The 12,500-nt window shown below is 49.8% G+C and overlaps 2 protein-coding genes across 2 annotated transcripts in view; both read right to left on the bottom strand.

Moving 5' to 3' along the window:
- Window positions 1–8,650, bottom strand: part of LOC133128324 (nardilysin-like) — a 29,086-nt gene extending 20,436 nt beyond the window's left edge. The window contains 11 exon segments of the mRNA XM_061241720.1: window positions 215–284; window positions 444–517; window positions 630–687; window positions 920–1,042; window positions 1,856–1,951; window positions 2,921–2,994; window positions 4,350–4,503; window positions 4,800–4,881; window positions 5,091–5,349; window positions 7,730–7,921; window positions 8,535–8,650. Coding sequence (XP_061097704.1) covers window positions 215–284; window positions 444–517; window positions 630–687; window positions 920–1,042; window positions 1,856–1,951; window positions 2,921–2,994; window positions 4,350–4,503; window positions 4,800–4,881; window positions 5,091–5,349; window positions 7,730–7,921; window positions 8,535–8,557 — 1,205 coding nt within the window. The 5' untranslated portion in view covers window positions 8,558–8,650.
- A 1,921-nt stretch (window positions 8,651–10,571) lies between these two features.
- The window catches only part of LOC133128734 (ras-related protein Rab-3C-like), a 6,761-nt gene continuing 4,832 nt past the window's right edge, over window positions 10,572–12,500 (bottom strand). The window contains exons 4-5 of the mRNA XM_061242466.1: window positions 11,448–11,572; window positions 10,572–10,759 (exon numbers count right to left, since the gene is read on the bottom strand). Of these exons, the coding sequence (XP_061098450.1) occupies window positions 10,572–10,759; window positions 11,448–11,572 (313 nt within the window). The remainder of the gene's footprint in view (window positions 10,760–11,447; window positions 11,573–12,500) is intronic.

The raw sequence follows: 12,500 nt of genomic DNA, 5'->3' as shown, positions 1-12,500 counted from the left end.
AGTGCAGTACAGGTGAGCTGTGTGTGCAGTACAGGTGAGTGCAGTACAGGTGAGCTGTGAGTGCAGTACAGGTGAGCTGTGAGCGCAGTACAGGTGAGTGCAGTACAGGTGAGTTGTGTGTGCAGTACAGGTGAGTGCAGTACAGGTGAGCTGTGAGCGCAGTACAGGTGAGTGCAGTACAGGTGAGCTGTGAGCGCAGTACAGGTGAGCTCACCTGTAGTGCTGCTCCTGTGGGGGAAGGGCCCAGCTAATGGTGAGGGCGTGCTCCTTCCGCACAGGTACCACTGTAACACAAACCACACCCACAATCAGCCGGTCAGACAATCAGGAGCCAACCAGAGCAAGGCTTTAATTAACGAACATGCCAATCAGAGTAAGGGAATAAGTAACAACCAGGCTAATCAAACAGGGCAATAACTAATGAATAATCAGGTGAGGCTTACCGAGGTACAACTTGTTGAAAGCAGGGGTGTTAAAGGGGTCCAGTTGGTCTGAGAAGTGAGGCTTAGGCAGGCCACTGAAAACAAGACACCAGGATGAGAGACTGTGTGTGTGTGTGTGTGTGCGTGTGCGTGTGCGTGTGCGTGTACGTGTGCGTGTGCGTGTGCAGACAAGACAAACACACTCACTTGTTGGGAATCTTGCTGAAGATCTCTCTCACCCAATCTTCCAGAGTGTCCAGGCTCTCTGCAGGGAACAGAGATCACTGCTTTACCATAACCACTCACCAGGGGGCAGTGTTCCACCATAACACATGGATCTCCACAGGTGACCAACATGAACAGCGATCTCAGGTAAAGATACGACAACCAGGTCTAGATGTCAATATCATGAGTGAGGTATGGGTGAGGTTATTGTCCAGGTGTGGATATTGCTGAAAGTTTCTGGATGTTTCGGGCATTTTGGGAGTTGCTCGCACCTCGGGACTGCACGGCTAGGGTCATGTAGTGGGCGGAGTAGTGGCGTTCCCAGAACTCCCGCAGACGCTGGTAGGTGTCGATATTCTTCTCCCGTGGCTTGTGCTTTAGGGTCTGGGCATTCCCTAAACAACACAACCACACACCTGTACCACACCGTAACACCAATACACCTGTACCACACCTTAACACACACGCACCTGTACCACACCTTAACAACCGCACACCTGTACCACACCTTAACACCCACACACCTGTACCACACCTTAACAACCACACACCTGTACCACACCTTAACACACATGCACCTGTACCACACCTTAACAACCACACACCTGTACCACACCTTAACAACCACACACCTGTACCACACCTTAACAACCACACACCTGTACCACACCTTAACAACCGCACACCTGCACCACACCTTAACAACCACACACCTGCACCACACCTTAACAACCACACACCTGTACCACACCTTAACAACCACACACCTGTACCACACCTTAACACCCACACACCTGTACCACACCTTAACACACATACACCTGTACCACACCTTAACACACATACACCTGTACCACACCTTAACAACTGCACACCTGTGCCACACCCACACACCTGTACCACACCTTAACAACCGCACACCTGTACCACACCTTAACACACATACACCTGTACCACACCTTAACACACATACACCTGTACCACACCTTAACAACTGCACACCTGTGCCACACCCACACACCTGTACCACACCTTAACAACCGCACACCTGTACCACACCTTAACAACCGCACACCTGTACCACACCTTAACACCCACACACCTGCACCACACCTTAACAACCGCACACCTGCACCACACCTTCGCAACCGCACTCCTGTACCACACCTTAACAACCTGACAGACAGACAGACAGACGGGTAACTCACCCCAGCAGAACTTGCCCATGGGGTGCCCAGGCCTAGCCAGGCTGCCGAACAGCATCTCCTTACGATGGGAGTCCGAGGGCTTGGCCAGCTGGTACTCTGAGGAACAGACCCAGTCATCTTTCTCCTGTTCATTTGGGGCGTCTATGTGTTCACTGTGTGTGTGTGTGTGTGTGTGTGTGTGTGTGCGCGTGCGTTCACTCGCTGTGAGTGTGAGTGTGTGAGTGAGTGTGTGAGTGAGTGTGTGAGTGTGTGTGTGTGAGTGAGTGAGTGAGTGAGTGAGTGAGTGAGTGAGTGTGTGAGTGTGTGAGTGTGTGTGTGAGTGAGTGAGTGAGTGAGTGAGTGAGTGAGTGAGTGAGTGAGTGAGTGAGTGAGTGAGTGAGTGAGTAAGTGAGTAAGTGAGTAAGTGAGTGAGTGTGTGAGTGTGTGAGTGAGTGTGTGAGTGAGTGAGTGAGTGTGTGTGTGTGTGTGTGTGAGAGTGTGTGTGTGTGAGCGAGCGAGTGTGTGAGTGTGTGTGAGTGTGTGAGTGTGTGTGAGTGAGTGTGAGTGAGTGAGTGAGTGTGAGTGAGTGAGTGAGTGAGTGAGTGAGTGAGTGAGTGAGTGAGTGAGTGAGTGTGTGTGTGTGTGTGTGAGTGTGTGAGTGAGTGAGTGAGTGTGTGAGTGAGTGAGTGAGTGAGTGAGTGAGTGAGTGAGTGAGTGAGTGAGAGTGTGTGTGTGTGTGTGTGTGAGTGAGTGAGTGAGTGACTGTGTGAGTGAGTGAGTGAGTGTGTGAGTGAGTGAACGAGTGAGTGAGTGAGTGAGTGAGTGTGAGTGTGTGTGTGTGTGAGTGAGTGAGTGAGTGAGTGAGTGACTGTGTGAGTGAGTGAACGAGTGAGTGAGTGAGTGTGTGTGTGTGAGTGAGTGAGTGAGTGAGTGTGTGAGTGAACGAGTGAGTGAGTGAGTGAGTGAGTGAGTGTGAGTGTGTGTGTGTGTGTGAGTGAGTGAGTGAGTGAGTGAGTGAGTGAGTGAGTGAGTGACTGTGTGAGTGAGTGAACGAGTGAGTGAGTGAGTGTGTGTGTGTGGTCTCACCACTGTCAACCGCCTCCACCTCCCTGTCGATGGCATCTTTGATCATCAGCGGACAGATGAAGAACTGAGCCCACCTGCACACAGGTAAGAGAGGAGCTGTGATCACACAGCCCACCTGCACACGCACGCACAGGCCCGCATACTCAAACACGCACAGGCAATATATTGAAACATCTTTTGACGTGGGCTAAAATGTATCTGACACACAGTGTATCTGACACTCTGCACACCGAGACAGAGGGGGGGCCGGGAGGGGCACTGGCGTCCGCTGAAATCTGATTTACCCCCCCCGAATTCCTATCACGTAACTGGCTGATGAGAACTATTACACTATGACGCTATCTCACTAAGACACTATGACACTATCTCACTATCTCACTATGACACTATTACACCGTAAACCGTTGAGGCTGGTTCAGTCGCTCATTGCGTCCAGTGGCAACAGATTCGAAGTTTAGAAAGTACATTTTAACAACATATATGTTTTATATATACACGTTTTAATATTCTGGTTGGTGGGTGTAATCACGCTCATCAGCCACTCGCGTGAAAGAAATTCACATTTGCGGTACCTCAAACAATTTGGGTAAATTAATTCAGCAAACTTTATTAACTATAGTCAGACAGTAGTTAATAATGTCAGCTAACGTTAGCTAAAAAGCTGCTTGTGGTTAACTGTGGTTAATTTTCAAGTGTAGACCAATACTACAGGTGGAAAGTTTATTAATGTTACTAAAACGGTTCCTGCTATCCACACTCTCCACAGACCGCTGGCTAGCAGGCTCTCATTCATTTGCATTGAGCATTAAGTTAAATTAATTATTTTATCCAAATTGTTCCAAGGTTATTCCTGTTCTTGAGGCACATTACAATTATTTGTTTGTTCATAAAAGTAATACTTGGGATATGAACATAATACATTGTTTTGTGGGTTGTTTTTATATTTATGGGTTTTGGACCACTAAAGCAGCTTTGGCCACCCCATTTATATAGTTCTAGAAACGGCACAGTCTACACAGGAGTACGCAGTATGTCCGTTACCCAGGGTCAATATCTGACAACATCAGCCCCACACAGGCAGGCAAAGCAGATTTTTTCTTTGACTAAGAATCCTAAATGAAAACAAATGCTGTACAAATATTATCTCATTTCATCCATTTTTATATTTGTTTTATAGTTATATCTTTTTAAAAAAATTAGCATTGTAATTTATTTTAAAATGTTCACGTTACAAGGCAGACATTCTACTCTGTGTACTCACTCACTCACTCACTCACTCACTCACTCACTCACTCACTCACTCACTCACTCACTCACTCACTCACTCACTCACTCACTCACTCACTCACTCACTCACTCACTCACTCACTCACTCACTCACTCACTCACTCACTCACTCACTCACTCACTCACTCACTCACTCACTCACCTGTCCAGTGCCTCGCGGAAGCGTTTTCTCTGCACATCGAACTGAAAGATGGTTCTCTCGCAGTCCGTGGAAGCGTTGTCGCTGCCGCCATGCTTCTTCAGGAACGCGTCGAAACCGTTCTCTGCTGGGTACTTCTCACTGCCCATAAACACCACTGACAGACATGTTCATCAATCAATCAATACAAATCAATCAATACCACAGAGAGAAGTCATTCATCCATCATCTAAAATGCTGACTGGTGGAGCCTATCCCAGCATGCACTGCTCACACACCAAATTGCTGGCATTCAAACTTGCACACATCTAATCCTGAGGCAACACAGCCCACTGCACCGCCCCCCCCCCCACAACCAAATCAAGCAAAACCCTTTTAATCAAGAGTTAGAGAGAGAGAAAGGGAGTGAGAGAGAGGGTGTGAGAGGGAGAGAAAGAGAGAGAGAGGACTTACTGTGCTCCAGGAAATGGGCCAGACCAGGCAGGTCATCAGGGTCACTGAAACTCCCCACGCCCACACACAGAGCAGCGGCAGACTGAGAGAGAGAGAGAGTGAGAGAGAGAGAGAGAGAGAGAGAGAGAGAGAGAGAGTGAGAGAGAGAGAGAGCGAGAGAGAGTGAGAGTGAGAGTGAGAGTGAGAGTGAGAGTGAGAGTGAGAGAGAGAGAGAGAGAGTAAGAAGTGTAAAGTTTACAGTATGCAGTGTAATGTTCACAGTAGGCAGTGTATTTTGTAAAGCGGATTCACCTGTTTTTCAGATTTTCCTTTCTTCTTCAGTCCTTCCCCATCCTCATCCAACTCCTCGAAATCACTGTCCTGCTCTTCCTCACCCTCCTCCTCGTCTTCCTCCGTACCCTCCCCTGAGTCCTCTTCCTCCTCCGCCTCTCCCCCTTCTCCCTCACTCCCCTCTTCCTCTGAGTCGTCTCCATCGCAGGCCTCCTGCCCATCCGCACAGCTGAAGTCTGAGATGAGCAGAGCTCTCAGCCCATTGGCTAGCTCAATGTACCTGAGGGGAGGAGCCAAGACTCGGTCACAGTCAAGCTGTCCAATCATAACAAACTTCAGTGACTGCAGACTGCAGCCTAGGAGCAGGCTAAACGCTCACCTCTTCAGGCTGCCCCTCAACCCACCCGACCCCGCCAGGCCAGCTGCCCCAGTCAGGTACCTTAGCCACTAGGCTACAGGCTGCCCCAGTCATGTACCTTAGCCCCTAGGCTACAGGCTGCCCCAGTCATGTACCTTAACCACTAGGCTACAGGCTGCCCCAGTCATGTACCTTAACCACTAGGCTACAGGCTGCCCCAGTCATGTACCTTAGCCACTAGGCTACAGGCTGCCCCAGTCATGTACCTTAGCCCCTAGGCTACAGGCTGCCCCAGTCATGTACCTTAACCACTAGACTACAGGCTGCCCCAGTCATGTACCTTAGCCACTAGGCTACAGGCTGCCCCAGTCATGTACATTAGCCACTAGGCTACAGGCTGTCCCAGTCATGTACCTTAGCCACTAGTCTACAGGCTGCCCCAGTCATGTACATTAGCCACTAGGCTACAGGCTGTCCCAGTCATGTACCTTAGCCACTAGTCTACAGGCTGCCCCAGTCATGTACATTAGCCACTAGGCTACAGGCTGCCCCAGTCATGTACCTTAGCCACTAGGCTACAGGCTGCCCCAGTCATGTACCTTAGCCACTAGGCTACAGGCTGCCCCAGTCATGTACCTTAGCCACTAGGCTACAGGCTGTCCCAGTCATGTACCTTAGCCACTAGGCTACAGGCTGCCCCAGTCATGTACCTTAGCCACTAGGCTGCAGGCTGTCCCAGTCATGTACCTTAGCCACTAGGCTACAGGCTGCCCCAGGCATGTACCTTACCCACTAGGCTACAGGCTGCCCCAGTCATGTACCTTAGCCACTAGGCTACAGGCTGTCCCAGTCATGTACCTTAGCCACTAGGCTACAGGCTGTCCCAGTCATGTACCTTAGCCACTAGGCTACAGGCTGCCCCAGTCATGTACCTTAGCCACTAGGCTACAGGCTGTCCCAGTCATGTACCTTAGCCACTAGGCTACAGGCTGCCCCAGTCATGTACCTTAGCCACTAGGCTACAGGCTGCCCCAGGCATGTACCTTACCCACTAGGCTACAGGCTGCCCCAGTCATGTACCTTAGCCACTAGGCTACAGGCTGTCCCAGTCATGTACCTTAGCCACTAGGCTACAGGCTGTCCCAGTCATGTACCTTAGCCACTAGGCTACAGGCTGCCCCAGTCATGTACCTTAGCCACTAGGCTACAGACTGCCCCAGTCATGTACCTTAGCCACTAGGCTACAGGCTGTCCCAGTCATGTACCTTAGCCACTAGGCTACAGGCTGTCCCAGTCATGTACCTTAGCCACTAGGCTACAGGCTGTCCCAGTCATGTACCTTAGCCACTAGGCTACAGGCTGTCCCAGTCATGTACCTTAGCCACTAGGCTACAGGCTGCCCCAGTCATGTACCTTAGCCACTAGGCTACAGGCTGCCCCAGTCATGTACCTTAGCCACTAGGCTACAGGCTGCCCCAGTCATGTACCTTAGCCACTAGGCTACAGGCTGCCCCAGTCACGTACCTTAGCCACTAGGCTACAGGCTGCCCCAGTCATGTACCTTAGCCACTAGGCTACAGGCTGCCCCAGTCACGTACCTTAGCCACTAGGCTACAGGCTGCCTCAGTCACGTACCTTAGCCACTAGGCTACAGGCTGCCCCAGTCATGTACCTTGGCCACTAGGCTGCAGGCTGTCCCAGTCATGTACCTTAGCCACTAGGCTACAGGTCGCCACATAACGTAATGTAAATAACGTGTTCATATCTTATTCATTAGGTGAACAACATCCTAGGAGGGCTGGTAGCCTATGTTTAAACAGACCTCAGTGACTGTTCAAGGCCGTTCAAGGCGGCTCAATTTTCTCATGTTTCTGGAGTAACGGTGTTCCATGTGGAATTTGTCCAATTAATATTTTGGAAAGAGACCAACATTCTAAAATACCTGTCTTGAAAAGCAAGCTCGTCGTTCTGAAAGCCCACAGAAACCCTAGACTACACGGTTTCTTTTTCATTTACTTTCTACCAGAAAGAGTAAAATCCTGTGAGAAACCCGACTACAGTTTTAACAGTCTGAGAACGCGCCTGAGGGCTCTCAGGTTCCGCTTGTAACGGCTGACACCTGTGACATTCCATGTTTTATCCCAATGTAATTTCAGGAGTTTAAACAGTATTTAACAGGAGAAAACAAACAAAATCAACGCATAGCTGAAAACGCGTGGCGTGGGAATGCCGTAAACGTGTCTATCCAACATCTGTATGTGCTCGCCGTATGTTTTTTTTATTCTTGGAATATAAATTTTACCTGTACTGCTTGGGGTCACTTGGGGATTTGATTATTTGGGGATCTCCCAGGTTGTCCTCATCGCCTTCCACCCGGGCGCCGGCGAGCAGGTGGGGATCGCCCCAGTCAGGACCGGGTGGCCGGCCGGCGGCGCTGGCGTCGCTGGAGGACTTGTTCGTCTGCGGCATCGTCGGGAAGTGAGAGGCCTCGGTGCTGTATTTGGACAACGCCGTACGGGGACTTAAAGCGTGACACCTTACAGCTTGGTAACCGAGCAGGGTAAAACCTCGCGTCAACCTAAACAGTCCAATAATTATGATTGGGTACGACTATTTGAAAAAAGCCAACTTCAACGTTAGGTGTGTTGTTAGCGTGCAACTGTTGTTGCATGAACCTCCGATACAGCTAACTCGACGAACCGTTAGCTAGCTAGCAAAGCTGGCCGACTTCCTTTATTTCGCGGCAGCACCACGGTCACCAAAGCGGTCCTGGAAATTAACTAAGTTAGTGTTCAATTGTAAACTAAATGATATCGCACTAGACCATAAGTAACATTCAGCTAACGTTATAGCAAACGAGCCCTAAATCACTATCTCGCTAAATTTGAACAAGCTTTCACGTTAGCTGTCGCTTCCTCGGCTGTCCACAGCAGTTCAGCTCTTATGGCTGACGTTAGACGGTTAGCTAGCCCACATGCGACAATCAGATAGCTTGATCGCGGTAATATTTTCAAATAAATCGGAAATTTAACGTTATGTTAATTTAGGAATTTGGATAAACTTATTTAAAAGTTAAAGTGTCCCTCGGTACAGCCACCCTGTCATACCTCTCTTGTTGATGTTGGGACATCCAGACCCCACGCTTGGCGCTGTGTCCGTAATCGCAGATCCCAAGAAGCGGTTATGTGGTTGGCTAAAATTGTGGACTGAACAATATACAAACGCCTGATTGGCCAACACGACGCATGTCCGTTTGAATCGGGGAGAGATTTGAGGAAGTAACGTTAAGGTTGGTAGACCGTTAGCACCATGTGCATTTATGCGGTCGGAGGAGTGGTTAAACAACCGTCCACCACAATCAGTATTTAGGATAATAAATACGATCATAACAATCGACTTAAGCCTTGCCGTCTAACAAACAGCAGCCTGGCTATTTACACCATATTAATTCACCAAGCTAATTAGCCTGTTAAAAATAAGAAATCTTGCATACACCAAATTTGCCTTTGAAAATTGCTTCGATGGAGATGAGCAGTTTTGACAGCGATTGACAAAACAGAAATATGTGTGGTTTTACCCTGCGGTCGCTCCAAACTGAAGGCCCTCAGATGTTGCCGCTGACTATGTGGGTCATCAGACCATCCAAGCGATGAAAATAAATGAATAAATAAATATATTTGCTTCCTTTAAACACACACACACAATCAACAGGTAAAGTAATTTAATGTTTGGTAATATCGAGAGACACAACATTTGCGGATAATGAAATAATAATTGTTGGTGGAGTAACATAGATTCATATATGTTAGAAAATAATAATAATAATGATAATAATGCAGCTCCAGCTATACAGGAACAGGTCAAGAGTAATGATTTATATGCGGGAAAGAAACGCTTAAATATAACGTGCCAGAGAAGCTATAACCGTCTAGAGAGGTGGCACGTTAAAGCGCTGTTTCTTGGTGTAGTGACACAGACTGTGGTCCGTTCTGACTGTGGGCGGCCATCTTGTTGCCTGGGAAAGGTGTGTTTCAGCCAGCAGGGCCACCTCCGATCGCTTATTTTATTCTTCCTCATCTACTCAGTCCTCGTGTGGCATGGAAATCAATCGAGAAACCGCCATTTTGAAGGACCGTCCCAATCCGTTAGACGCTCCGTGGAGGAGTGAGGAGGCTTCAGCGAGGAAACACGAGCGCACTATCTCGCTAAACTGTAACTGTAACTGACCTGTGGATCCACCTCTGCCCATCTACCACGTCTGTAACTGACCTGTGGATCCACCTCTGCCCATCTACCACGTCTGTAACTGACCTGTGGATCAACCTCTGCCCATCTACCACGTCTGTAACTGACCTGTGGATCCACCTCTGCCCATCTACCACGTCTGTAACTGACCTGTGGATCCACCTCTGCCCATCTACCACGTCTGTAACTGACCTGTGGATCCACCTCTGCCCATCTACCACGTCTGTAACTGACCTGTGGATCCACCTCTGCCCATCTACCACGTCTGTAACTGACCTGTGGATCCACCTCTCCCCATCTGCCACATCTGTAACTGACCTGCGGATCCACTTCTGCCCATCTACCACGTCTGTAACTGACCTGTGGATCCGCCTCTGCACATCTGCCACGTCTGTAACTGACCTGTGGATCCACCTCTGCCCATCTGCCATGTCTGTAACTGACCTGTGGAGCCACCTCTGCCCATCTGCCATGTCTGTAACTGACCTATGGGTCCACCTCTCCCCATCTGCCACATCTGTAACTGACCTGTGGATCCACCTCTCCCCACCTGCCAGGTCTGTAACTGACGCCACTTCAAACCGACGCGTGACTGAACAAGGTTGTTCGTCCGTTTGCCTTGTACATGTTTCCTCCATTCCTCCGTCCTCGTTTCTCATCCTTCCATCTCTTCCTCTCGTCCTCCGCTGGGTGGAGCTAAGGAGCGAGTGAAAATAAGCGATCGGACCGAACCCCTGCCGTTGTGGAGTAGGTCAGAGGTCAGCAGGGGGAGGGCCTGGTTGCCAGGGGGAGGGCCTGGTCGCCAGGGGGAGGGCCTGGTTGCCAGGGGGAGGACCTGGTTGCCAGGCGGAGGACCTGGTCGCCAGGGGGAGGACCTGGTCGCCAGACAGAGGACCTGGTCAGCAGGCACATTTCTTGGGAGGTTCGGGAGGTGTGTCTGTGAGTCTTGTTGCCTTGGCGCCGCTGGTGATTGACGGATCGACATCTCCGCCCTGTGACACTTTCACGAGGATGACGTCCACCAGCCGGTCGAACACCTGCCTCACGTTCGTGTTCTCCTTAGCACTCGTCTCGAAGTACTCAAACCCTGCAACAGAGAGAGACATTCTGATGAGAACCACACCGTATACACACACGCTTATCACATACAGTGTGTTGACTAAGATCACACTTATCACATACAGTGTGTTGACTAAGATCACACTTATCACTTACAGCATATTGACTAAAATCAGTAGGAACATGGTATTCTGACATTATCAAATACGCTGACGAAGGGACAGGCTGCCTAGCAGCTAAGGTACATGACTGTAGCATAGTGGTTAAGGTACATGACTGTGGTGTAGTGGTTAAGGTACATGACTGTAGTGTAGTGGTTAAGGTACATGACTGTAGCGTAGTGGTTAAGGTACATGACTGTAGTGTAGTGGTTAAGGTACATGACTGTAGTGTAGTGGTTAAGGTACATGACTGTAGTGTAGTGGTTAAGGTACATGACTGTAGTGTAGTGGTTATTTATATACTTAATTAATTAATTTTTTGATCGAGGCCTTCCTTTGGATTCTCAGGTGACTAGTGTGTGAGGTCACGGTGAGGTCACGGTAAGCAGCCATTTTAAACTGGGCACTCTGAGCACTGGCCAGTGCAGCCATCACTGGGCACATTAAGCACTAAAGATGAGGCCCACTGTCATGGGTAGGGTTAGTGTAGTGTGGCTCTTGTCTCCACGGTGACCAGCACGGTCTCCATGGAAACAGCCCCCCCCCAGGACGCACCCAGCTGGTCTGCCAGGCTCCTCCCCCTCAGTGGAGTGATGACTCGCTCCCCCTCTCGGTCACTCTTATTCCCCGCCAGCACCACCTGGGCATTGTCCCACGAGTACGTCTTTATCTGCGTGGCCCTGCAGAGAGAGAGAGAGAGATCAGGAGTACGTCTTTATCTCCATGGCCCTGCAGAGAGAGAGAGAGAGAGATATCAGGAGTATGTCTTTATCTGCATGGCCCTGCAGAGAGAGAGAGAGAGAGAGAGAGATCAGGAGTACGTCTTTATCTGCATGGCCCTGCAGAGAGAGAGAGAGAGAGAGAGAGAGAGATCAGGAGTACGTCTTTATCTGCGTGGCCCTGCAAAGAGAGAGAGAGACAGAGAGAGATCAGGAGTACGTCTTTATCTGCGTGGCCCTGCAGAGAGAGAGAGAGATCAGCACAGAGAGAGATCAGGAGTACGTCTTTATCTGCATGGCCCTGCAGAGAGAGAGATCAGGAGTACGTCTTTATCTGCGTGGCCCTGCAGAGAGAGAGAGAGAGATCAGGAGTACGTCTTTATCTGCGTGGCCCTGCAGAGAGAGAGAGAGATCAGCACAGATAGAGATCAGGAGTACGTCTTTATCTGCATGGCCCTGCAGAGAGAGAGATCAGGAGTACATCTTTATCTGTGTGGCCCTGCAGAGAGAGAGAGAGAGAGATCAGCACAGAGAGAGAGAGATCAGGAGTATGTCTTTATCTGTGTGGCCCTGCACAGAGAGAGAGAGAGATCAGGAGTACGTCTTTATCTGCATGGCCCTGCAGAGAGAGAGAGAGAGAGATCAGCACAGAGAGAGATCAGGAGTACGTCTTTATCTGCATGGCCCTGCAGAGAGAGAGAGAGAGAGACAGATCAGGAGTACGTCTTTATCTGCGTGGCCCTGCAGAGAGAGAGAGAGAGAGATCAGCACAGAGAGAGATCAGGAGTATGTCTTTATCTGCATGGCCCTGCAGAGAGAGAGAGAGATCAGGAGTACATCTTTATCTGTGTGGCCCTGCACAGAGAGAGAGAGATCAGCACGGAGAGAG

Source organism: Conger conger, chromosome 5, assembly GCF_963514075.1.
Source record: "Conger conger chromosome 5, fConCon1.1, whole genome shotgun sequence".
Lineage (NCBI taxonomy): Eukaryota > Metazoa > Chordata > Actinopteri > Anguilliformes > Congridae > Conger > Conger conger.
The sequence above is the reverse complement of the archived record's forward strand: the minus strand, read 5'-3'. Positions and strand labels throughout refer to the sequence as shown.